General features: G+C 47.0%; 1 protein-coding gene across 1 annotated transcript; it reads left to right on the top strand.

The window, feature by feature from the left end:
• Positions 1–1,713: 1,713 nt before the first annotated feature.
• LOC119278458 (inactive anthranilate O-methyltransferase 1-like) lies at positions 1,714–3,386 on the top strand. Its single transcript, XM_037559808.1, has 4 exons — positions 1,714–1,836; positions 2,088–2,480; positions 2,561–2,821; positions 2,905–3,386. The coding sequence occupies exons 1-4, from the start codon at positions 1,762–1,764 to the stop codon at positions 3,217–3,219; spliced, it is 1,044 nt and encodes a 347-aa protein (XP_037415705.1). The 5' UTR covers positions 1,714–1,761; the 3' UTR covers positions 3,220–3,386.
• The last annotated feature ends 24,586 nt before the right edge of the window (positions 3,387–27,972 follow it).

Below are 27,972 nucleotides of genomic sequence, written 5' to 3'. Positions count from 1 at the left end.
CCTCAATTTTCTGCTTATAGGTGGATTCACATCGGCTGATTGTACAGGCTTTGGAAGAGAACTTGCGGTTACCTGAATCCAGTCTTCATTCTGGTCCAGTGCTATGTTAAGAGGAGAAAGGGTGTTATTATCAATTTACTACTCCCTCCGTCCCAAAGTAAGTGACACAATTTTGTACTAACTTTAGTACAAAGTACAAAGTTGAGTCACTTATTTTGGAACGGAGGGAGTACTTTATTTGGTTCCCTGGGTTTGGTTCTTTTGTGTTTTGCAAATCCTGGACTCGGTTGTTCTCTGAACATTGATTGTCTATAACAAGAAAGGGTGCTAGTATCAATTTACTACTTTATTTGTTTGATGGAAATACGGAAAACTGCATCTCCACTACAAGAGAGATGGTTTTAGTAGGAGCTGGAACCAGAAGTTAGAAATATTGTTCCTTTTATATCCTCTTCCACCATCGACATTTTTTACAGTCTCTGACTTCGTATTTCCATCTAGAATTTTACAGTAATGTTTCGTTTCATATCAATCATAATAGTTGTAGCCTCGGAGGTGGTACTAGGTGATATTTCTGCACTCTTGCCACTAGGAGGCTTTGACTAGTGTTTGTCCAGTTTAGCAGTACAGGCACATGTGTTTTTCTTGCCAGTTTGTATGTTTGTGCTGAGGCCGTCCTCTACTGATTTTGTATGAGTGATGACTTGCTCCTTTTTTCCGTGAAATTATCTCTTGATATTTATTTAAGAGAGCTCATGGTTTTCGTGTAGATTGTACTCTTGGTTAGAGTATAATAATGTTGTTTGGTTAGCATTGTAAGGTGATTAAGATATGATCATGTCCTTTTTCCACATGTAATACTTTGGACCGTGCCTTCCATAGAGTAGAAAGTTGACCAAAATTTTCACACCACTCTTCAACTCTGGTTCTTGATTGATCCATATCACCCCATTCATATTTTCTTCAAATAAATGTCCTTTTGCTTTGGTGACTTTTATGCAGTGTGACTGTTCTTCACACGCTACTAATTTTTTTTTCAACATATAATGGCCGAAAACGAAAGCACCCTAGTTAACTCCAACCACCCCAAAAGCTTATGACCATCGCTGTACAACGTCACACTTATGACTTGTCCATATCATTGACCACCTGTACCATTCCTCTGGTTATCATTTGAAGATCACATGGTAGCTCGTTGTTTGGCTGCTTGATGTATTTCATTTGAAGATCACATGGTAGCTCATTGTTTGGCTGCCTCATGTATTTGCGTAAGTGGTACACTCCTTTGTTTTCATGAAGCACCGTAAACAAAAAAGCTAAACTGTACAGTTACTGTAGCAAAAAGATTTTATAACACTCTAATTGAAAACAATGTGAGTTCCATTTTTTTTTCCTTTGGCTTCAGATTCTTTTTTTACCCGTGCTGTTCTAAATGTCTGAAATGTTTGCTTTTGACCATGAATCCCATGTTGAATAACCAACTCAATGTAACCAAATTAAAATAACAAGTCTGCTGATCTAATACAACCACTACCAGTGGCAGGCTGTTAAACTATTGTCATATCCTTATCCTTAGTTGAATTTGACCTAACCTGTAACCTTTGAATCGGTCTTTATATTGTCTGGCCTTAATATGGATAAGCAGCCATCCCCAATTAGCAGAGGAAAATAAGAACTGAGGTTCAAGTCCATCATTAGCAGAGGCTTCCTAATCTGGTTCTATCAGGTTTTCTAGAGGTTAGTCTCGCTCTAACCAAAGCCATGGCCTCCAAGCAGATGGTGCATATGAACCAAGGACAAGGGGAAAGAAGTTACGCTCGCAATTCTGGTATTCAGGTATCCTATTCTTTGACACTTGGCTTCTAAAAACTGTCCATTAGGAACTTGTTCATAATATAGTTTATTTTGCGGTAGTTCATAGTATAACTATATTCATGAAATTCAAAAGAGTATAACTATATAGTTTATTTTGCGGGTGTTTGTTTTATATTCTTGAAATTCAAAAGAAGAAATGACGAAGTTAAGAAGCATGCTATTTAGCTGAAAGATTATACTGGAATTTTTGAAGAAGTTCAAATTGACTGCAGAATGCTCAGCAGAAGAGGATGAAGCTCCTGATAGAAAGAACAATCATAGACTTATGCAGCAGCAGCAGCAGCTTGTTACCTGACAAGATGGTGATCGCGGACTTGGGCTGCTCCTCTGGCCCAAACGCGCTGGCACTGGTATCGGTCGCTGTCGAGGCGATCCATGGATACTGTCTTCAGTTGCAGCAGCCACCACCGGAACTGTGTGTGTTCCTCAACGACCTGCCTGACAATGACTTCAACACGGTGGTGAAGAGCCTTGTCACGATCCGTCGATGCAACGGGCCTGTTGTCGTGACGGGTATTGCACCAGGGTCGTTTTACGAGAGACTCTTCACTAGTAGCTCCGTGCATCTTGTGTGCTCGTCCAGTAGCCTGCACTGGCTGTCAAAGGTGTGAGTTTGACACTGCTCGATGAATCGATCCATTGTATTAACTTGCCAATTCTGTAAACAAAACCTTTATCTTCACAGGCTCCTGAAGTTCTAACGAAGAACCAGATCCCGGCTTACTACATTGATGAGCATGCTAGGCGTGAGAAGCTCCCTATGGTCCTTGGGGCATATGCACAACAGTTTAGGAAGGACTTCAGACATTTCCTGGAGCTGAGAGCCAAAGAATTAGTCCCGGGAGGACAGATGGTTGTTTCCATTATAGGGAGGCATTCTGATGGCTTCGCCCCCTTCCACATCTGGGGCATTCTTGCTCAAGTTCTAAGCCTTATGGCCTCAGAGGTACAAATTCTTAGTTTTTAGCATAGAATTTTATCATTTGCGGACGAAGGCACAAGTAACTGATCTTTCGCGATGATCGTCAGGGTGTAATCGACAAGGCGAAGTTTGATTCTTTCTATGTGCCAGTCTATGGGCCTTCGAAGGAAGATATAAGGGAGGTCATCAAAGAAGAGGGGTCCTTTTCGATCAAGGAGTTTCTGGTGCATGACTTTTTAAGCGGCTTGGACAACACGCTCGTCACCCCAAGCTGGATCGCCAACCAGATAAGGGCCGTGTATGAGCAGATAGTGGTGCAGCATTTTGGAGATGTGATGGACGAATTCGTGAGGATCGCGGAGCGGCGCTGGAGCCTGGACAGAAGCTTGCTGCAGGAAGAGCATGCCGGATTAGCTATGTGATGGATTGATGATCGTGGCCGGTGGTGTGACCGCTTGCTTTCCCAAAGGGGTTTGCCACATTGGATGAGATTGAACCATGAATTTCTTTAAGGCAACAATGTCAACAGTTTCCTTTGGTTTGTTATCCAGGATGATGAGTTGGTGGCCGGTCTATGTGATTGCTTTTAGAAGGCAATGGTGTGTTCACACCTTATTAATCGAACTTGTTTAGAAGGCAACCGGAGTCGGCTTTCTTGCGTCATGCTATGTTATTGCTTCTCTTCTATGTTTATAGATTTTATACATTTCTATTATTCTGTCGTTTGAATATAGTATCTTATATATTGTAAAAATGCGTGACTTGTTTGCCCAAGTACATGTTTATGCCGCGACCTTATTCTAGCCTTCAGTTATTGCTCGAGCTTGTTTTTCATCGTCTTAACTCTGAAGGTGTCTTTACACGTTTGACCTTAATTCAGGCCCGTGACTATTACTGTATTCTTATTTTGTCCTTAATTAAGCTCCTGACTCTCTGTTCGATCAGCCCAACATAGTGATCAGGGTCAGGGCTAACGGGCTAACGACTGGTTTGGTAATGCCCGCATAGCGCTCGAGGAAATGCCAGAGTAAAAACTTGAAGATGCTCCTCAGGTAATTAAAATCTTTCGCCATGGGCGGATGGAAGAAGTGGTACCGGAACCGGACTGTGTAGTGGCTGACATCCATGGCGATACCAAGCTGGGAGGATGAGAGAAACAGAGGAGGGGGAAGAAGTGGTATGCACTTACGTCTAGTTGGCTTGTTTGTTTTTATTTTTAGGAAAAAATATATATCACTTGCTCAAATACTCTTTCACTGTTTTAGCCAAGAATTCCCTTCTTTTTTCATCCGACAATGCAACTGAGGTTGACGTCGAAGTTTTGCAGAGATTTAGGATGTAACCCTTCTGCTCATATGATAGATTTTTTTCGACAAAGGGTGAACTTTATTGGCTCAAAATGGAGCATCAAGAGAATACATAACACAATGAGCACACACCCGGCCTCTGCATAACTAGGATGCACACAGCCAACCCAACACACTCACGCGGAAACATACCCGCAACTAGCAAAGTCATAAGACCAAAAGCTATGTGAGGGCGAGAAAAAAGGAGGGAAAAAACGATCAGATCAGTGATCGACAAACTACAACTGAGACCATATTCGCACCAACCATTGACACCACATGATGACGAGGAACTTCAACAGTAACGCCTTCACGAAGGAAGCGACACTCAAGCGCCGCCGTCACCAGATCTAACCACAAAGGGCCAGAATCTAAGTTTTCACCCTGAAGAATCAGTACGAGCAAATCCGAGCAATGCCTCCAACAAGGTAACGACATAAAAACATCGCCATTGCCAGGTGTAACCACTCGGATCTGACCTAGGCTTTCGCCCCGGAGCTCGAGACCTGGTGCGTGTAGCACCACCATCCAAGTCACACAAGTGTTGTCGCCACCGCTTTTCCGCAATCCCAGCAGCTACAATTGGACCGCCGCCACTCCACAACTTACCCTCTGCGTCAAGTCATCGTCCATAATTCGTATCACACCACTGAAGTCATCAACTAGATCAAGAGATAAAACCTCCCGAACTCTTTTCGATGACCTGCGCAGTCGTGGATCCGTAGGAAGTCTCAGGAGAACAATCTACGAACACCACCATCTGACCGATCTGATCTAGATCAGCACCACCAACCGAAAAACTTAGCGTTGCCGTTCGGCTGGCACACGCGGAAGGCCGGCACATCGCCGCAGCCCCACATGCCCAGCACAACAACCCTACAGCCACGGTCGACCCCTCGCGTCATCCCGGCGTCAGATCCTTGTAGTCATGGCCGCAGATCGGGGAAGTCGTCGCAGCGCCACAAGGGTAGCCCCAAGGCCAGCCGAGGAGGACATCAGCCCCAACCCCGGGTCCAGCGCCAGCAGGAGAGACGCGCCGGCGACAGGACAGACCTCGCCGGGCCGAGATCTGGAGCGGAAATCGGACGGGGAAGGGAGCAGGGCGAGGTCGGTCGGGGTGAGGAGAAGGTCGCCGCCAGAGACGCGCCGACGGAGGGCGGATCGGCCGTCGGAGGGCACAGAGGCCGGCGGACGGGCGTGACGGCGGGGAGGCCGCAGCCGGAGGAGGCGCCCCGCCGCCACCATCCTGGGAGCCGGCGCGGGCTGGGGGCGCACCGGCGCTAAACCGCGCACTAGGGGCTTGATGCCCCCAGTCGCGGCGCCCACGGTTAGTCAAAAAAGTCAAACATGGCGCAAAAACGGCTCAAATTTAATGCAAACATCAGCGAGTTCGTTCAAAATTAAACATATTTTACAAAAAAAGAAAAAACTACCGCGGGCTACCTCCGCCGTCTCCCTCGCCGCCCGCCTCGCCGCCCGCCCACGCGGTTCTACATGCCGAGGGGGCTGTAGAACCGCGAGTAGTCACCGCCGTCGTCGTCATCGTCGTCGTCGTCGTCGCCGCCCCCGCCTATGCCTCCGCCGTCCCTGCTGCATCCCTCCCCCGGTTGGCGCGGCGGGTTGGACGATCCGGGGGCGTCGTCGTCGTCGTCGCTGTCGAGGACCACGACGCCGTGCTCGTCCTCGCGCCCACGCTTGCGGGCAGCGATCTCCTCCATGGCCCGGCGCTTCCGGACCATCTCGTCGCGGAGGTAGTTGTCCCACGCCCACCGCATGGCGTCCTCGTCGGAGAAGCCGCGCCAGGCTATCTCCTCGTACTCCGCGGGGAAGCCGGGCTCCGGCTTGGGCTCGACGAGGACGAAGCGGCCGGTGGGTGGAGAGGCGTTGGCGCCGATGCGGACGCCGGAGCTGCGGGTGCGCGCGCTGACCGGCGTGCCCTTGAGCTCCGGCTTGACGGGGCGGAGGCAGGGCGAGCCGCCAGACGAGGAGGAGGACCCCCCGGTCTCCATGCGCCTCGGGGTCCAGGAGCTTCCCCGGCGGCGTGAGAAGGAAGGGGGATCGGGGTACTCGAGGCGCGGCGTGTTGCCGCCCTCGATGTACTCGAGGACGGCCTCCAACGTGCGCCCGGGCACGCCCCACCACCGATGCCGGCCGGCGGCGTTGAGCCTGCCGGAGGGCACGACGCCGTTGATGGCCTCGAGCTGCTGTGCGTGACGGCGGCGGAAGTTAGGGTCCCAGAGCGGGCTGTAGGGGACGTACCGTGGCCCCTCCCTCGCCGCACGCGGCAGGTTCGCGCGGATGCGTGCGATCTCCGTACGCCGCGCCGCGCCGGTGGGTACCGGGGGCACCGGCACGCCGCCCGCGCTGATCCTCCACGCCCCCGGCACCCGCATGTCCGGCGGGACCGGGTACTCGGCCTCGTAAAGGAGGCGAGCCTTGTCTTCATGAAGATGGCGGCGGCCGAAGCGGTTCGCCGCCGCGCCGTCACCTCGGAAGCACTCGGCCATGGGTGTGAACTGGAGACGGCGAAAGAGAGGAGAGGCGAGGGAGGAACGATGACGGCGGGAGAGTGAGAGTCGCCGAGTGCGCCGGGGCGCGTCATATATAGGCCGAGGCGCCGCCCGCGCGCGTGTCACCGTGTGTACGCGTGGCGGGGCGAGGGAGGGCGAGGGACGCGCGTCGTCCGGTCTTCACTGCGCCGCCCGTGAGGCATCAATGGTGCAGGCTGACCGGTGCGGCAGCGCGCGGCAGCTTTGGCATTGATTCGCCGCGGGGAACGAGGCGATGAGGACGACGAAGGGCCGAGAAGAGAGCCGTGTCGCTGACGCGGCGGGCCCGCGCCTTTTTCGCGCCAAAATAGTTCGCCCGGCGCCCCCGGGCGCCCCCCAGCGCGCCGGGTTCGGGCTGGGTCCGCCGGCGCTGTTTTCGGCCCAAGCCGGCGAAAATCGGGCTCCTCGGGGCGCGACTGGGCCGTTTTTTCGGCGCCGGCGCGATAAAAACGCCTGGGGAGGCCTTCCTGGGGGCGTGGCTGGAGATGCCCTAACAACTCTGCCAATCTAAAGCAGATAGTGCCGATGCTAGTGACAGGCTGTTAGTTATTATACCCGTGTTTGAACTGGACCAAACTTTCAGCCTTTCCATTGGCTGATCTAGTGATTGCCTCAATAACCAGCTAGAAGCCTGGAAAAACAAGTACTCCGCGGCGAATCAATGGTCGTTGGAGAGGGGGTACCGGCTTTTGGGCGGCATGCCGCCATTCTGTCCATGCTCTGCCGCTGATCTGTGACCGCCTCTTGTGTGGTTGATGGATGGAGTCTCTCTCTGTGCCTTGTCCTAAGTGGTCTGCGAGACGGCCAACACACATGTCTTTTGTTGTTTCTCGCTAACGCAACACGTCCTCTTCCTGCCACCCCACTGCTCTTCCCATGCTCCCGCTTTCTTGTGCCCTCCTGCGCCACCATGGAAAGAGAGTGAGCAGGTTGTGACGAGGACAGAATCCTTGTTGCTGATGTTCATATGCAGGAATAAATCATGTAGTTTTGATTGGTCAATGCCTATGAATGTTCATCTGCAATGAAGAATCATGCTCATATCTGCTGTAGGTCAGTGATTGTTCTCATTCAGTTATGTTCTTCTCTCTGGCAATGTCTTTTTACAAATTGCAATGATAGTTGAGGTGTTGCATACACTAGGATATAATGCTTAATGTTTCTTTTTCAGAGTTTCAGTTAGTAGACTGCAGCCTTGAATCTTGCATAACAATGCTTAATGTTTTTTTGGAAAAAAAAGAGCTACTGAATATTTTTGTGCCAATGAACTTGTAATCCATCTGCAAGTTGGTCTCTGGAATGCACAAAGCGAATGTCAAGTTGCTTCTGAGCAACCCTTTCTCTGACAAAATGAAAATCTATCTCAATATGTTTTGTCCTGGCATGGAACACTGGATTTGCAGAGTGGTACGTGGCACCAAGATTGTCACACCACAGACAAGGAGCCTGCTTGCTTTGTATGCCAAGTTCCTTCAGCATGGACTGAACCCATATTATCTCTGCTGTGGCATTTGCCAATGCTTTGTACTCAGCCTCTGTGCTTGACCTGGATACAGTAGCCTGCTTACGTGCACACCATGATATCAAATTTGGTCCATAAAACACTGCTAAACCACCAGTGGAACGTCCGTCATCCAGACAACCTGCCCAGTCAGAGTCAGAAAAAGCACTAACAAGAGTGAATGGGGATTTGCTGAAGTTCAGTCCCAAACTCAAGGTATGCTTAACATATCGAACTATACGTTTTGCAGCTGTCAAATGAACATTGGTAGGTGCATGAAGAAACTGGCAGACCTTGTTGACAGCAAAAGAAAGATCAGGTCTGGTAAGTGTGAGATACTGAAGAGGTCCTACCAGACTTCTGTACTTAGTGCTGTCCTCTTTACTCAAAAGCTCACCTTCTGCAAGGGATAATTTTTCTGAGCTAGATAATGGAGTAAGTGAGGGTTTACATCCCTGCAATCCAGCTTTCCTGACCAGGTCAGTTGCATATTTTTCTTGAGAGAGGAGAAGTCCATCCTTGTGTTTCTTCACCTCAATCCCAAGAAAATAGTGCAAGTCACCAAGATCCTTCAGAGCAAAGTCTGCACTCAAGTCCTTGAGAAGTCCTGTTATTGCTTCGTCCGACGAGCTAGTCACAATAATATCATCAACATATATAAGAACAAATATGCACGTGTTGGACTTGTTGTAGATGAACAATGACGTGTCAGACTTGGAAGGAACAAAACCTAGTGCTTGCATTTTATGACAGAGGTGTGCATACCACGCCCTTGGAGCTTGCTTCAAACCATATAGTGCTTTATCAAGTTTACACACATAAGAGGGAGCATTCTTACTCTCAAACCCAGGAGGCTGTTTCATATACACTTCCTCTTCCAGAATGCCATGGAGAAACGCATTCTGAACGTCGAGCTGTCTGAGACTCCATCCTCTAGAGACTGCAATAGACAGGACAAGACGAATAGTGGCTGCCTTTACCACTGGACTGAAGGTGTCCTCATAGTCTATGCCATATCTCTGTTTAAAACCCTCTGCAACTAGTCTGGCCTTATATCGATCAATGGTTCCATCAGCTTTCCTCTTAATCCTAAAAACCCACTTGCAATCAATCAAGTTTTTACCTTGCTGTGGTGGAACCAAGTACCATGTTTTGTTCCTTTTCAATGCCATATATTCTTCATGCATAGCTTTCTTCCACTTTTCATCACACAGTGATGCTTCAAGGGTGTTAGGCTCACCTGGTTCACCTGTGGAGCAAATCATACCATACTTGGTTATGTGCTTGTAATTAATAGGCTGAATTACCCCTTGTTGCAGACGTGTACGCCGCTGTTGAGGCACATCCGGATCAGCCACAAAGGATCCACCAGACTGCTCCTGTGTGGTATCTAATCCCGAGGATGATTCTAGGTGATTTTCTGCGGCTGTTTGCTGAAGTGGAGCGCCTGGAATGGCCACAGAGGATCCCGGTGCGGCATCTGCATGTGCATGCAGCCCATCATTGTGTGATGATGGGGAATCCACCTGGATCGGGGCGCCTGTCGCGCCAGTCGCGCCCTCCCTGGCCCGTCGTGTGCCATCGTGCCGCGTGTAAGTCACGGGTTCGCGGGCGTACCTCGTACCACCTGGTTGGTGCAGGGCGTCGCGCGCCTGAGTGGGCGTGGCCCCGGTTGGACCGGCACGTGGATCTGGAGGGGAACCGGCGCGCCCGCCTGTGTGTGTGTCGGTACTAGGGAGCGATCCCGAGGCGCCTGCACCTGACACAGGATCAGGAGGCGATCCCGAGGCGGATCCGATCCGCTGCAGTCGGGCGGATCCCGAGGGCGAGTTGTCTCCCTTGGTGAAATACATGGAGTATGGCGCTGTTTTAGCTCCGTTTTCTTCGGTTTCAGCACGGATTTCTCCTGTTTCATCAACACAAACCTCATGCACATTATTAGATGGGTTAGTCAACAATAAATCATCTATATTAGGTCCCCCTTGATCAAAACCAATGAGATGAGGAGGCAAAAGAAGGATTTCTTTGCGTAGGAGTGCACCAGCATTGGAATGGAGATCGGCAAACGGAAATTTGGTTTCATCAAAGACTACATCACGTGAGATGTAGACACGGCCAGTGGAGACATCTAAACACTTGACCCCTTTATGCTGTGCACTATATCCTATGAAAACACACTGTTTTGAGCGAAACATGAGTTTGCGATTGTTGTAGGGACGAAGGTTTGGCCAACATGTGCACCCAAAGACACGGAGAGACTTATAGTCTGGTTTAGTGTGAAGGAGTCGTTCTACGGGAGTTTCATTGTGAATGACACGACTAGGTAGCATGTTGATGATATGAACGGCTGTGAGAAAAGCTTCGTCCCAAAACTTGAGAGGCATGGATGCACCTACCAAGAGGGCAAGCCCAACCTCGACAATGTGCATGTGCTTGCGTTCGGCGGAACCGTTTTGTTGGTGAGCATGCGGGCATGACACGTGGTGCGAAATGCCCAGATTTTGGAAGAAGGAATTTAACTTTTCGTATTCCCCTCCCCAGTCCGATTGGACAGCGATGATTTTGCTATCAAACTTTCGTTCAACAAGTGCTTGGAAGTTTTGGAAAACTTGAAACACATCGGATCTCCGTTTGAGGAGATATATCCAAGAGAATTTGCTATAGTCATCAATAAAAATGACGTAATAAGTATGTCTACCAACAGAGGTAGGGGCTGGACCCCAAACATCAGAAAAAATGAGTTGCAATGGTTTAGTAGAGACACTAGTGGAAATAGGATACGGCAATTGATGACTTTTAGCACGTTGACATGAATCACAAATAGTTTCAACATGACGCTCACCAACAAACAGGAGCTTATTTTTCCTAAGCAACTTTTCTACTAAAGAAAAAGAGGCATGTCCTAAACGATCATGCCATCGTGTAGACGAAAGCTTGAAAGCACCACAAGCGTGTTTATTGAATCTTCTAAACTCTGGAATCAACGGGTAGAGCCCTCGAACACATCTACCTCGATAGAGAATTGTCCTCGTTGCCTGGTCCTTGATCAAAAAGAAAAAAGGATGAAATTCAAGAAAGACATTATTATCAAAGGCAATTCTGTGGACAGAGAGAAGATTTTTGTGGGCAGTGGGAACATGCAAAATTTTCTTAATGTGTAGGTTGCGACTAGGGGTACGAAATATAGAGTGACCGATGTGACTTATACCCATACCTACTCCGCTGGCAGTATGAATTTGATCTTTGCCGCGGTATTTTTCTTTCATGGCAACTTTCTCAAGCTCGTTTGTGATGTGGTTTGTGGCTCCGCTATCGACCTACCAGTTGGTATCAATGCCGTAGGAACCATCAGCGGCAGCAGCTACCTTGTCATCGTCTTGAGAATCAGCATCATCATCGTACCTGTACCAACAATGTTTGGCGGTGTGGCCGGGCTTCCCGCAGATCTGGCACCTTGGAGTTTCTGGACGCGCCCGGTTGCCACCATCACGCCCGCGCCCGCGGCCTCGGCCACCCGAGCGCGGAGGAGAGTGGCCGCGTTCATTGCCGCCGCCGCTAGATCGCCCCCCCTTGTAGCGAGGAGGGCCACGCGAGCGGGATCCGCCACCCCGTCCGTGCGACGCCATGTTTGCAGACGATTTGAAGCCACCGGATCCCTGGAATTGGGCCATGCGTTGGTCGAAGTTGGACAGCATGGCGAAGAGCTCGTCGAGGGTCGCATGAGTGACTCAGGCGTCGAGAGCCGACACCAGAGGTTGGTAGTCCGCCTCCAACCCATGGATGATGTACGAGATGAGCTCGTCATCCTGGATCGGCTTGCCCGCCGCGGCCAGCTCATCGGCATAGCCACGCATGGCAGGGAAGTAGGAGGCCACCGAGAGGTTTCCCTTCTGCGCATTGATGAGGGAGGTGCGGATGTTGTTGACGCGACTCGCCGACTGCGACGAGAACATGGCCGCGAGCGTCGTCCAAAGCGCACCCGCCGTGGTGACCGTGGTCACCGTGACCAGGACCTCTTTCGTGAGGTTGTTCAGCAGGTAGCCAAGGACCTGCTGATCCTCCCGTACCCATATAGGGTGGAGAGGGTTGGGCGATGAAGTCTCCTTGCCTTCCTTGGTGGTGACGAGGAGCTTGACCGGCTCCGGGTTGGTGCCGTCGATGTAGCCGAAGACGCCGGCACCGCGCAGCTGAGGTGTGATCTGCGTGTGCCACAGCACGTAGTTCGTGCGTGATAACTTCTCTGTGACCTGGTTGTTGAGGCTAGGCGAGAAGGAGCCGGAGGAAGACATGGCTTGGATGGATGGGTTCGATAGAAGCTCTCGATGGGAAAAGGAGAAGCTCTGACTACCATGTACGAAGCGGAAAACGTCTTACCTCGTATCGAGGGGACGCTGTATGTATTATAGGCAGGGGTGCGAAGTCCTGATGCGCATACAGTTAGGATTACAACTTGGGAATCAAGCCAGGAGGAGATAGAGAATTATGGTTACAGAAGATAAACACCTCCTAGCCTCTAACCGAAGAATCCTACTGAAATACGCTACACGTAACGTACGGTGCCTACAAGTCACGTACAATGCATATCTGAAGATATCTGAAGTGTAACAGGGAGTAGTTTAGAAGAAATTTTTGTTGGCTCGATCAAGTTCTGATGTACTTATTCACATATTTATTTGGTTGCTTTGCAGGGCAAGTGTTCAAGTCTAGGAGTTGTCTAGAAGTCTGCAGCTATGTTGAATGACCAATTTCACGACATTGTTGTGTTTCCAAACCACAAATCTGACCTCTCATAGCATATATTCTTTTACTAACAGTATCACCCTATTGTAGTCAATGAGCTGCCATACCAGTCCATGTTGCTTCAAGCTTTTCCGAAAATTCACTATCATATATTTTCTGATATCTTCTATAATGCTCTATTCATGTAAATGTACTTGCCTTTTTGTGTCTTGCAGATGCGGATATGTACATACTTACATGATGGTTTTTGTTCCGTTTTATAAAAGAATTGGCAAAGAAATCATCATGGTCAATATTGTTACTGAATTTTGTTATGGATGTACTGATTACATTGCATATTGTTGAGTCATATGTTCAAGGATCGCAGGAGTCTTCTTCTACATGATTACTGCTGTTGTGGCAGTTTTTTGTTTAATATGTTGAAAAGTTTGTCAGTTCTCTTAACTTCTCATCTAGCAGGCAATTCTCAGCTGGTAAGTACTGCATATTTACCTTAATCTCTTATCTCTTACTTAGGTACTAGCAAATGATGCATGAAACCTTTACCATTACGAATGATTTCGAATCAGCACCTTAAAGTTTAGGGTGTGTGCTTAGCTGCTATTAATCTAGCCATTGACTGTTGTAGTTCTTTTGTTCGGATATATGGTATTTGGCGACATCACCTCATTTAGTTTTCATACAGAAACATTGTGTTTCATACTCCCATTCCTTGTTTTGTGGATATATAATCTAATTGTTTGTTTTCTACAGAAGCTTGCTGTAGTATGGATTTATTAGCTACTGAAGTGGGCATTGTGAGCTGTTGATTGACTAAAGAGGCAGCCCTCGGAAGATTATTAATTATTTCTCCAGTAAGTGAATTCCTTCGAGCAACAGTAGTTATTTTCGGAATTTATTTGATGGATGATCTAGATTGTCTCCCTATCTATTTTCTTGCTTGGTATGCCTGGAATTCGGAAGAGGCGTGCGCCCGTGCAACTGTTTGTGTCCGTGTGTGCTTGCGCGTGCATTCGTTCCTGTTAGATCCTTCTTGCCTCTAAGCTCCCCTGATTGCTTTGTGCAATGTCGATCTTAGTATTTGTCCTGTTGAGGTGTTGATTCCAATTTTCGCGTCATTCTTGGCATGGTTTTATTTTCATAGGTAGTCATCGTTTTTCTTGAACAAAGTAATGGATTTAAAATGCCTGGGGTCTATCAATCAGATGGCCTTATCTAAAGTAACCAGGGGTCTGAAGTAGAAGGATCTAAAAAGTAGTGCTCCAAACTATACCAAGATAAGAATATACCCTGTTTATTTTCAGACAAACAAAATGGTGTAGCATCTCTCACAAAAATGCGTGCATCATTTAGCAGACCACCCGCTAAATGAGCGGGCGAGGGCACTGCCCCCATGACCGACTCGGACTGGGAGTAGTTTTTTACATTCTATTATGCAATCTTAGTTTAAATTTTATTCAATGTTTTGTAAAGTTGTTTGATAATGCTTGAATTTCATTTAAATTTTGGTTGAATCGAGTTCAAATGAAGTTTGATGACATAATTTGAATGAAATGTGCACCGAAATTATATTCATTATTGAAGGAGTTAAGCTTAGGGATTCAGTTAGAAACCGTACTTTTTAGAGGAGGAAATATACTCAAGGGATACTCAAACACTTACTCCGTTAAGTTTTAGGGGATCAGATAGAGGTGCTATCAGTCAATTTAACCATGTAAAACTCCCTCGTCCCTCCTTTTCATCTCATTGTGTCCCCCGTGTTGTCCTGCCTAGCGACCCGGGGGAGATCTAGATCGTGCACCCTCATTCTCTTGTCCACCCTCATCCTATATACTAAAGAAGTTCACCCCCACTACTTGATTTATCTCAACATGCAGCATAGCCACGTCATCAGCCATTCACATCCAGCCACGTCACACAGTCCCACTCAAGAGCCTTTTGTTATAGCTTACACGGGGGACCCACCAAAGTACAGACATACGCATCAGCATTCGGTTACTAGCAGTGGACCCGCCATAGGCTGACCACGAACGCCTCTTTCTCCCCACGTCCGCCAGTTCCACCGCAAACAAATCGCTGTCGATTCGATTCCCCTTCCGGCTTCTGTAACCGATGACTCAATCTTATATCCACCACCGTTTGCTAACCCTCCTCGAGACTGACCCGGCGAGGTGCAGGGCCGCTGCCGAGCGATTCCCGGCGAGGAAGGCACGCCATATGGTGTAACTCCGGTAGGCCGCCACACGATCTCCGCGACGTCGCCTTGACCCTGCTACGCCGCATCCCCATTGGCGCCGCCACGGGTGACATCGGCGAGCCATCCCGCGCGCCGCGACCCCAATGCGAGCGATGTCGTTCCGGTGACCCCGGCTACTAATTGGGCGTCCACTCTTCCACCTATCGCTCCAGCTGCTATTGGGGTGGCCATTCCCGTGGGCATCTGGTGGCCGGCAGAGGTCTCCTGGACCAGATCTGCCGACAACTCAATGCACGAAGGAGTTCTCCGTGAGTTCAATCCTAGCTATGTAGCCCTTGTGGAGAAGTACACAGGAAGGAGGTGGAATCAGCTGTTGACTATGCCTCTGCCTACGCATCCATCCGTTTAAGGGTGACCACAATTGGTAAGATGTAGGACAACTAGGCCACAAATTGATCTGATATCAAATGGTGTAGATTAGTAGATACAACATATAGATACGGTCCACTGGGATGGTCATAGTTTAACCATCTTTCCTCAATGTTATATATTGCAGTCATCTATTTTTTACTATAATTTTCCTTGATTTTCTTCAAAAGTATTGATATATTATGACTATTTTCATCATATCATGCCTTTTCATTGTGAAATATGAAAATGCATCATTGCTGACTATGTACTTTCATTCTTTTTACTATCTTAGTGAAGGAAATATGCCCTAGAGGCAATAATAAAGTTATTATTTATTTCCTTATATCATGATAAAGGTTTATTATTCATGCTAGAATTGTATTAACCGGAAACATAATACATGTGTGAATACATAGACAAACAGAGTGTCACTAGTATGCCTCTACTAGACTAGCTCGTTAATCAAAGATGGTTATGTTTCCTAACCATGAACAAAGAGTTGTTATTTGATTAAACGAGGTCACATCATTAGTTGAATGATCTGATTGACATGACCCATTCTATTAGCTTAGCACCCGATCGTTTAGTATGTTGCTATTGCTTTATCCATGACTTATACATGTTCCTATGACTATGAGATTATGCAACTCCCGTTTGCCGGAGGAACACTTTGGGTACTACCAAACGTCACAACGTAACTGGGTGATTATAAAGGAGTACGACAGGTGTCTCCAATGGTAGATGTTGGGTTGGCGTATTTCGAGATTAGGACTTGTCACTCCGATCGTCGGAGAGGTATCTCTGGGCCCTCTCGGTAATGCACATCACTTAAGCCTTGCAAGCATGGCAACTAATGAGTTAGTTGCGGGATGATGGATTACGGAACGAGTAAAGAGACTTGCCAGTAACGAGATTGAACTAAGTATTGGATACTGACGATCGAATCTCGGGCAAGTAACATACCGATGACAAAGGGAACAACGTATGTTGTTATGCGGTCTGACCGATAAAGATCTTCGTAGAATATGTAGGAACCAATATGGGCATCCAGGTCCCGCTATTGGTTATTGACCGGAGACGTGTCTCGGTCATGTCTACATTATTCTCGAACCGTAGGGTCCGCACGCTTAACGTTACGATGACAGTTATTATGAGTTTATGCATTTTGATGTACCGAAGGTTGTTCGGAGTCCCGGCTGTGATCACAGACATGACGAGGAGTCTCGAAATGGTCGAGACGTAAAGATTGATATATTGGAAGCCTATGTTTGGACATCGGAAGTGTTCCGGGTGAAATCGGGATTTTACCGGAATACCGGGAGGGTTACCGGAACCCCCCGGGAGCCAAATGGGAAAACATGGGCCTTGGTGGAAAGGTGAAAGGGCTGCCCCATGGGCTGCGCGCCTCCCCCCCTTTCCCTAGTCCTATTAGGACTAGGGAAGGTGGCCGGCCAACCCCTCTCTCTTTCCCACTTGGGGAGTCCTATTTGGAATAGGATTGGAGGGGAGTCCTACTCCCGGCGGGAGTAGGACTCCTCCTATGGCTGCCGCACCCCTCCCCCTTTGCCCCTTTATATACGGGGCAGGGGGCACCTCTTGACACACAATTGATCATTGAGATCGTTCCTTAGCCGTGTGCGGTGCCCCCTGCCACCATATTCTACCTCGGTCATATTGTTGCAGTGCTTAGGCGAAGCCCTGCGTCGGTAGTACATCAAGATCGTCACCACGCCGTCGTGCTGACGGAACTCTTCCTCGACGCTTTGCTGGATCGGAGCCGAGGATCGTCATCGAGCTGAACGTGTGCTAAGAACTCGGAGGTGCCGGAGTAACGGTGCTTGGATCGGTCGGATCGAGAAGAAGACGTACGACTACTTCCTCTACGTTGTGTCAACGCTTCCGTTGCGATCTACAAGGGTACGTAGATCACACTCTCCCCTCGTTGCTATGCATCACCATGATCTTGCGTGTGCGTAGGAAATTTTTTGAAATTACTACGTCCCTAACAGTGGCATCCGAGCCTAGGTTTTATGGTTTGATGTTATTTGCACGAGTAGAACAGAAGTGAGTTGTGGACGATACAAGTCATACTGCCTACCAGCATGTCATACTTTGGTTCGGCGGTATTGTTGGACGAGACGACCTGGACCAACCTTACGCGTACGCTTACGCGAGACCGATTCCCTCGACGTGCTTTGCACATAGATGGCTTGCGGGCGACTGTCTCTCCAACTTTAGTTGAACCAAGTGTGGCTACGCCCGGTCCTTGAGAAGGTTAAAACGGAGTCTATTTGACAAACTATCGTTGTGGTTTTTGATGCGTAGGTGAGATGAGTTCTTACTTAAGCCCGTAGCAGCCACGTAAAACTTGCAACAACAAAGTAGAGGACGTCTAACTTGTTTTTGCAGGGCATGTTGTGATGTGATATGGTCAAGGCATGATGCTAAATTTTATTGTATGAGATGATCATGTTTTGTAACCGAGTTATCGGCAACTGGCTGGAGCCATATGGTTGTCGCTTTATTGTATGCAATGCAATCGCGATGTAATGCTTTACTTTATTACTAAACGGTAGTGATAGTCGTGGAAGCATAAGATTGGTGAGACGACAACGATGCTACACGGAGATCAAGGTGTCACGCCGGTGACGATGGTGATCATGACGGTGCTTCGGAGATGGAGATCACAGGCACAAGATGATGATGGCCATATCATATCACTTATATTGATTGCATGTGATGTTTATCTTTTATGCATCTTATCTTGCTTTGATTGACGGTAGCATTATAAGATGATCTCTCACTAAATTATCAAGAAGTGTTCTCCCTGAGTATGCACCGTTGCGAAAGTTCTTTGTGCTGAGACACCACGTGATGATCGGGTGTGATAGGCTCTACGTTCAAATACAACGGGTGCAAAATAGTTGCACACGCGGAATACTCAGGTTATACTTGACGAGCCAAGCATATACAGATATGGCCTCGGAACACGGAGACCGAAAGGTCGAGCGTGAATCATATAGTGGATATGATCAACATAGAGATGTTCACCATTGAAAACTACTCCATCTCACGTGATGATCGGTTATGGTTTAGTTGATTTGGATCACGTGATCACTTAGAGGATTAGAGGGATGTCTATCTAAGTGGGAGTTCTTAAGTAAATTTGATTAACTGAACTTAAACTTATCATGAACTTAGTACCTGATAGTATCTTGCTTGTTTATGTTGATTGTAGATAGATGGCTCGTGCTGTTGTTCCGTTAAATTTTAATGCGTTCCTTGAGAAAGCAAAGTTGAAAGATGATGGTAGCAATTACACGGACTGGGTCCGTAACTTGAGGATTATCCTCATTGCTGCACAGAAGAATTACGTCCTGGAAGCACCGCTAGGTGCCAGGCCTGCTGCTAGAGCAACACCAGAAGTTATGAACGTCTGGCTGAGCAAAGCTGATGACTACTCGATAGTTCAGTGTGCCATGCTTTACGGCTTAGAATCGGGACTTCAACGATGTTTTGAACGTCATGGAGCATATGAGATGTTCCAGGAGTTGAAGTTAATATTTCAAGCAAATGCCCGGATTGAGAGATATGAAGTCTCCAATAAGTTCTATAGCTGTAAGATGGAGGAGAACAGTTCTGTCAATGAGCATATACTAAAAATGTCTGGGTATAATAATCACTTGATTCAATTGGGAGTTACTCTTCCGGATGATTGCGTCATTGACAGAATTCTCCAGTCACTGCCACCAAGCTACAAAAGCTTCGTGATGAACTATAATATGCAAGGGATGAACAAGACTATTCCCGAGCTCTTCGCAATGCTGAAAGCTGCGGAGGTAGAAATCAAGAAGGAGCATCAAGTGTTGATGGTTAACAAAACCACTAGTTTCAAGAAAAAGGGCAAAGGGAAGAAGAAGGGGAACTTCAAGAAGAACAGCAAGCAAGTTGCTGCTCAAGAGAAAAAACCCAAGTCTGGACCTAAGCCTGAAACTGAGTGCTTCTACTGCAAGCAGACTGGTCACTGGAAGCGGAACTGCCTCAAGTATTTGGCGGATAAGAAGGATGGCAAGGTGAACAAAGGTATATGTGATATACATGTTATTGATGTGTACCTTACTAATGCTCGCAGTAGCACCTGGGTATTTGATACTGGTTCTGTTGCTAATATTTGCAACTCGAAACAGGGACTACAGAATAAGCGGACACTAGCAAAGGACGAGGTGACGATGCGCGTAGGAAACGGTTCCAAAGTCGATGTGATCGCGGTCGGCACGCTACCTCTACATCTACCTTCGGGATTAATATTAGACCTAAATAATTGTTATTTGGTGCCAGCGTTGAGCATGAACATTATATTTGGATCTTGTTTAATGCGAGACGGTTATTCATTTAAGTCAGAGAATAATGGTTGTTCTATTTATATGAGTAATATCTTTTATGGTCATGCACCTTTGAAGAGTGGTCTATTTTTGATGAATCTCGATAGTAGTGACACACATATTCATAATGTTGAAACCAAAAGATGCAGAGTTGATAATGAAAGTGCAACTTATTTGTGGCATTGTCGTTTAGGTCATATCGGTGTAAAGCGCATGAAGAAACTCCATACTGATGGACTTTTGGAACCACTTGATTATGAATCACTTGGTACTTGCGAACCGTGCCGCATGGGCAAGATGACTAAAACACCGTTCTCCAGTACTATGGAGAGAGCAACAGATTTGTTGGAAATCATACATACCGATGTATGTGGACCAATGAATATTGAGGCTCGTGGCGGATATCGTTATTTTCTCACCTTCACAGATGACTTCAGCAGATATGGGTATATCTACTTAATGAAACATAAGTCTGAAACATTTGAAAAGTTCAAAGAATTTCAGAGTGAAGTTGAAAATCATCGTAACAAGAAAATAAAATTTCTACGATCTGATCGTGGAGGAGAATATTTGAGTTACGAGTTTGGTGTACATTTGAAAAATTGTGGAATAGTTTCACAACTCACGCCACCCGGAACACCACAGCGTAATGGTGTGTCCGAACGTCGTAATCGTACTTTACTAGATATGGTACGATCTATGATGTCTCTTACTGAGTTACCGCTATCATTTTGGGGTTATGCTTTAGAGACGGCCGCATTCACGTTAAATAGGGCACCATCAAAATCCGTTGAGACGACGCCTTATGAACTATGGTTTGGCAAGAAACCAAAGTTGTCGTTTCTTAAAGTTTGGGGCTGCAATGCTTATGTGAAAAAGCTTCAACCTGATAAGCTCGAACCCAAATCGGAGAAATGTGTCTTCCTAGGGTATCCAAAGGAAACTATTGGATACACCTTCTATCACAGATCCGAAGGCAAGATTTTTGTTGCTAAATTCGGAAACTTTCTAGAGAAGGAGTTTCTCTCGAAAGAAGTGAGTGGGAGGAAAGTAGAACTTGACGAGGTAACTGTACCTACTCCCTTATTGGAAAGTAGAACATCACAGAAAACTGTTTCTGCGACACCTACACCAATAAGTGAGGAAGCTAATGATGATGTTCATGAAACTTTAGATCAAGATACTATTGAACCTCGTAGATCAACCAGAGTGAGATCCGCACCAGAGTGGTACGGAAATCCTGTTCTGGAAGTCATGCTACTAGATCATGATGAACCTACGAACTATGAAGAAGCGACGATGAGCCCAGATTCCGCAAAGTGGCTTGAAGCCATGAAATCTGAGATGGGATCCATGTATGAGAACAAAGTATGGACTTTGGTTGACTTGCCCAATGATCGGCAAGCAATTGAGAATAAATGGATCTTTAAGAAGAAGACTGACGCTGATGGTAATGTTACTGTCTACAAAGCTCGACTTGTCGCAAAAGGTTTTTGACAAAGTTCAAGGGATTGACTACGATGAGACTTTCTCACCCGTAGCGATGCTTAAGTCTGTCCGAATCATGTTAGCAGTTGCCGCATTTTATGATTATGAAATTTGGCAGATGGATGTCAAAACTGCATTCCTGAATGGATTTCTGGAAGAAGAGTTGTATATGATGCAACCGGAAGGTTTTGTCGATCCAAAGGGAGCTAACAAAGTGTGCAAGCTCCAGCGATCCATTTATGGACTGGTGCAAGCCTCTCGGAGTTGGAATAAACGCTTTGATAGTGTGATCAAAGCATTTGGTTTTATACAGACTTTCGGAGAAGCCTGTATTTACAAGAAAGTGAGTGGGAGCTCTGTAGCATTTCTAATATTATATGTGGATGACATATTACTGATTGGAAATGATATAGAATTTCTGGATAGCATAAAGGGACACTTGAATAAAAGTTTTTCAATGAAAGACCTCGGTGAAGCTGCTTACATATTAGGCATAAAAATCTATAGAGATAGATCAAGACGCTTAATTGGACTTTCACAAAGCACATACCTTGACAAGATTTTGAAGAAGTTCAAAATGGATCAAGCAAAGAAAGGGTTCTTGCCTGTGTTACAAGGTGTGAGATTGAGTAAGACTCAAAGCCCGACCACTGCAGAAGATAGAGAGAAAATGAAAGATGTTCCCTATGCTTCAGCCATAGGCTCTATCATGTATGCAATGCTGTGTACTAGACCTGATGTATGCCTTGCTATAAGTTTAGCAGGGAGGTACCAAAGTAATCCAGGAGTGGATCACTGGACAGCGGTCAAGAACATCCTGAAATACCTGAAAAGGACTAAGGATATGTTTCTCATATATGGGGGTGACAAAGAGCTCACCGTAAGAGGTTACGTTGATGCAAGCTTTGACACTGATCCGGACGATTCTAAATCGCAAACCGGATACGTGTTTACATTAAACGGTGGAGCTGTCAGTTGGTGCAGTTCTAAACAAAGCGTCGTAGCGGGATCTACATGTGAAGCGGAGTATATAGCTGCTTCGGAAGCAGCGAACGAAGGAGTCTGGATGAAGGAGTTCATATCCGATCTAGGTGTCATACCTAGTGCATCGGGTCCAATGAAAATCTTTTGTGACAATACTGGTGCAATTGCCATGGCAAAGGAATCCAGATTTCACAAAAAGACCAAACACATCAAGAGACGCTTCAACTCCATCTGGGATCTAGTCCAGGTGGGAGACATAAAGATTTGCAAGATACATACGGATCTGAATATTGCAGACCCGTTGACTAAGCCTCTTCCACGAGCAAAACATGATCAGCACCAAGACTCCATGGGTGTTAGGATCATTACAGTGTAATCTAGATTATTGACTCTAGTGCAAGTGGGAGACTGAAGGAAATATACCCTAGAGGCAATAATAAAGTTATTATTTATTTCCTTATATCATGATAAAGGTTTATTATTCATGCTAGAATTGTATTAACCGGAAACATAATACATGTGTGAATACATAGACAAACAGAGTGTCACTAGTATGCCTCTACTAGACTAGCTCGTTAATCAAAGATGGTTATGTTTCCTAACCATGAACAAAGAGTTGTTATTTGATTAAACGAGGTCACATCATTAGTTGAATGATCTGATTGACATGACCCATTCTATTAGCTTAGCACCCGATCGTTTAGTATGTTGCTATTGCTTTATCCATGACTTATACATGTTCCTATGACTATGAGATTATGCAACTCCCGTTTGCCGGAGGAACACTTTGGGTACTACCAAACGTCACAACGTAACTGGGTGATTATAAAGGAGTACTACAGGTGTCTCCAATGGTAGATGTTGGGTTGGCGTATTTCGAGATTAGGACTTGTCACTCCGATCGTCGGAGAGGTATCTCTGGGCCCTCTCGGTAATGCACATCACTTAAGCCTTGCAAGCATGGCAACTAATGAGTTAGTTGCGGGATGATGGATTACGGAACGAGTAAAGAGACTTGCCGGTAACGAGATTGAACTAAGTATTGGATACTGACGATCGAATCTCGGGCAAGTAACATACCGATGACAAAGGGAACAACGTATGTTGTTATGCGATAAAGTTCTTCATAGAATATGTAGGAACCAATATGGGCATCCAGGTCCCGCTATTGGTTATTGACCGGAGACATGTCTCGGTCATGTCTACATTGTTCTCGAACCGTAGGGTCCGCACGCTTAACGTTACGATGACAGTTATTATGAGTTTATGCATTTTGATGTACCGAAGGTTGTTAGGAGTCCCAGATGTGATCACGGACATGACGAGGAGTCTCGAAATGGTCGAGACGTAAAGATTGATATATTGGAAGCCTATGTTTGGACATCGGAAGTGTTCCGGGTGAAATCGGGATTTTACCGGAATACCGGGAGGGTTTCCGGAACCCCCCGGGAGCCAAATGGGCCAACATGGGCCTTGGTGGAAAGGTGAAAGGGCTGCCCCATGGGCTGCGCCCCCCCCTTTCCCTAGTCCTATTAGGACTAGGGAAGGTGGCCGGCCAACCCCTCTCTCTTTCCCCACTTGGGGAGTCCTATTTGGAATAGGATTGGAGGGGAGTCCTACTCCCGGCGGGAGTAGGACTCCTCCTATGGCTGCCGCACCCCTCCCCCTTTGCCCCTTTATATACGGGGGCAGGGGGCACCTCTTGACACACAATTGATCATTGAGATCGTTCCTTAGCCGTGTGCGGTGCCCCCTGCCACCATATTCTACCTCGGTCATATTGTTGCAGTGCTTAGGCGAAGCCCTGCGTCGGTAGTACATCAAGATCGTCACCACGCCGTCGTGCTGACGGAACTCTTCCTCGACGCTTTGCTGGATCAGAGCCCGAGGATCGTCATCGAGCTGAACGTGTGCTAAGAACTCGGAGGTGCCGGAGTAACGGTGCTTGGATCGGTCGGATCGAGAAGAAGACGTACGACTACTTCCTCTACGTTGTGTTAACGCTTCCGTTGCGATCTACAAGGGTACGTAGATCACACTCTCCCCTCGTTGCTATGCATCACCATGATCTTGCGTGTGCGTAGGAAATTTTTTGAAATTACTAAGTTCCCTAACACTTAGGAACCGAGAAGATAAAAAGAAGGTTTCTGTTTCATCTCCCCCGGCGCTCTCTCTGGCCAACAGATGCACATACCTCACTCCATTAATACCATGCATATGCTACGTTTAAAAACCCTTTTGTAATGCCATCGTCATTCAGCCCGCACGCCTGCTCGCATCCACATCTCGGAACCGACCTCCATTCTGGTAGCACCCCCTGTTTTCAACCACCTAAAGATTCCTCCGATTGAAAAGTGCTCGATGTTTTACTTCATAAGTCTTTTGCTGGTTGAATTGACTTGATCCATCTAGGAGCGGGCATAGGGGGGGGGTCGAGGTAGAGGGGCGGGGAGAACCGCCCATGAGACTCATAAGCGTGCGGATCCAGTCCAAACGGATCAGGACCTTGTTGATACTGCTACCAGCCCTGCAAAAGGAAAGGTGGCAAGGGACCTTGATCTCCAGATCTCTGGGAGGAAACGTCTAAGCTTTGAAACGCCAAGTGCTACTACCAATCCCTCTGCTGCTGCAGGTTCTGGTGGGGCGGTGGGAAATGAGATGGTGGTTTTTAATGGAGGGAGAGAAGTTAACCCAGAGAGGAAGGAGGATGACGACGGGGACTCTCTGTCCCAAGACTCAAAGAGGACCAAGTTAGGCAGTACCACTGTGATGCATTCCAGTGACAAAATATCGGCGAGCTCTGAGAGGGAGCCTGTCTGGTCGCAATGAAAATACTGAGTTGGAACTGCCGGGGGTTAGGGAAACCCCCGGCAGTTAGAGCGCTCCTGGAGCTTCAGGGGCGTGTAAGACCTGATGTGATTTTTCTGTCTGAGTCACATCTGACTGTTGCTAGGGTAGAGAAAATGAAGAGAAAGTTGTCCTTTGATGAGATGATAATGTGGGAAAGTGATGGCAGAAGTGGTGGTTTGGTACTCTTCTGGCAGAATGGTTTAAACGTGACATCAAAGGAGGTTCACTCAAATTTCTTGGATATCCGAATTGACGAAAACAGTGGCTCGGGATGGCGGATCACTGGTCTATACGAAAAACCAAGCGGTGACAGAAAGCATTTGACCTGGGAGTATCTTCGCTCCCTGAAAAATATGGTCGATCTTCCTTGGATCGTACTTGGTGATTTTAATGAAATCCTCTTGGGACGTGAGAAGGAAGGCGGGGCACTGAGGTCCCAAAGAAATATGCAAAATTTTCTTGATGCACTGGATGATTGTAACTTGTTTGATATGGGTTACGTCGGGGACATCTTCACATGGCGAAGGGGAAGGATCCGGGAGAGGCTTGACCGGGCTGTATGTGACCAACGATGGGATAATCTTTTCCCTCTGGCTGGGGTGATCCATGGTGATTTCTCCAAATCAGATCACATACCGATAGTGGTCTATACGGAGTACCAGAGTAATGTAAGGGCAACACCTATAGTCCGGAAACAATTTTTTAAAGCTCGGTGGCTAGTCGAGGAAACTGTTGATGATGTGGTGGGCCAAGCGTGGGCAGCTGCTAACTCCGGCCCAGGGGGGCTGGCCCAAAAGGTGCGGGAGGTGCACTCGGCCCTGCATGCATGGGACAGGCAGGTTCTGAAGGAACCGCGGCACCAGCTGGACGCTGCAAGATGAGCTTAACCAGATCATGTCAGGGCCACTCACTGATGAGGCGACTGCAAAGATTCAGGAATTGCAGTTGAAGATTGAAAATGTCCATGAAAAGGAGGATATCAAATACCTTCAGAGAAGTCATGCGACTTGGCTGAAACAAGGAGACCGAAATACTAGTTTCTTTCAAAATTTCGCTTCTATGCGGAGGAAGATCAATTGTATTAAAAAGCTCAAGGATGGGACTGGAGACTGGATTGAGGGCCCTGCTGCTTTAAAGTCACATATTCCAGCATCTCTTTTCTAGTGAATTGATGAATGAAAATGATGATGTAATAAACAAGTTAACCCTTGCGTGTCTCATGAGATTAATGAAAGTCTTACAAAACCCTATACCCGGGAAGAAGTTAAGACATCACTGTTCAGCATTGGAGACCTCTAGGCGCCGGGGCCGGATGGTTTACATGCTATCTTCTTCAAGAGATATTTGTCTTTATTAGTTGACGAGCTCACAGATGAGGTGCTTCATGCTCTTAATACTAGTGTTATACCAGAGGAGTGGAATGACACCACCATTGTTCTCATCCCCCAAAGTGGAGAACCCCGAGGAGGTAACAAAGTTTCGAACAATAAGCTTGTGTAATGTTATTTACAAAGTCATTTCCAAAGTGTTGGCAGGAAGGTTGAAGCTAATTCTCCCAGAAGTGATTTCACCAAATCAGAGTGCTTTTGTCCCGGGGCGTCTAATTACTGATAATGCCTTGGTTGCTTCACTACTAGAAAAAGGGCTATAGATGGGATTGACACTAATGGCGCACCAGACAAGTGGTGCGCCATTAGTATATACTAATGGCGCACCACCTTCTGATGCGCCATTAGAGTTGAAACTACTAATGGCGCACCTGACTGACGGTGCGCCATTAGTATCAATTTTTTTAAACTAGTGCGCCTGTCCAAACATACTAATGACGCATCCACAGGCAGTGCGCCATTACTAGTTGTAACTAGTAATGGCGCACCTTCCAGAGAGTGCGCCACTAATGTTGTTTTTTTTATTATTTTTTTATTCCTTTTTTTGCAAAACTACTAATGGCGCACTCGCACGCGGTGCGCCATTACTAGTTTAAACTAGTAATGGCGCACCGTGGTGTAGTGCGCCATTAGTATGTTTTTTTTTGCAAAACTACTAATGGCGCACCACCAGGGGGTGTGCCATTAGTAACCTGGATTACTAATGGCGCATTTGTGGTTGGTGCGTCATTAGTAAGTGGGGAGCAACAAGATATTTTGGACAACCTCTCCTCCCACACTCACTTTCTCCCCACTTCATTCTCTCCACCGCCTCCTCCTTGTCTCGGGTGCCTCCTCTTTTTCACCTCATTTCCACCATAAATTCATTCAAATTAAGTGGTTAAGTTACCTTGTTTTGCTAGGTAAGTAAGGGCGGAAGCTATATTTATGTTGTTCTCCCTACAACAATGTGCACATGCACTTTTTATGGCCTAGCTAGATCTATGTATGTTCGTGGTGTTGCATATGTTTGTGGTTTTGCATATGTGTTTGTGTTTGGAGGTGTACCGGTATTTGAAATGCGATAGTTGCCAATATTTTGCCGGAATGTTGATTCATTTCCGTTTCGGCGAGAATTTTGGCATTAAGCATTCTTTTTGGTCCTATTTTTAGGGAAAGTCATGCCAAATTTTTTCTTGGTTCTAAAATATCGTTTTGCTCTACCCCGCAGGCGACCATGGTCTGCACGATGACCGAAGGCATCGTGAATAGGTTTTTGAGGTCCGAAGATGGGCCGAAAGCAAGGGCAGACTTGAAATCAATGGGCATCAGGCAGGAGCTTCACGCTATATATGATGAT

The sequence above is a fragment of the Triticum dicoccoides genome, chromosome 3B (assembly GCF_002162155.2).
Source record: "Triticum dicoccoides isolate Atlit2015 ecotype Zavitan chromosome 3B, WEW_v2.0, whole genome shotgun sequence".
Classification (NCBI taxonomy): domain Eukaryota; kingdom Viridiplantae; phylum Streptophyta; class Magnoliopsida; order Poales; family Poaceae; genus Triticum; species Triticum dicoccoides.
The sequence above is the reverse complement of the archived record's forward strand: the minus strand, read 5'-3'. Positions and strand labels throughout refer to the sequence as shown.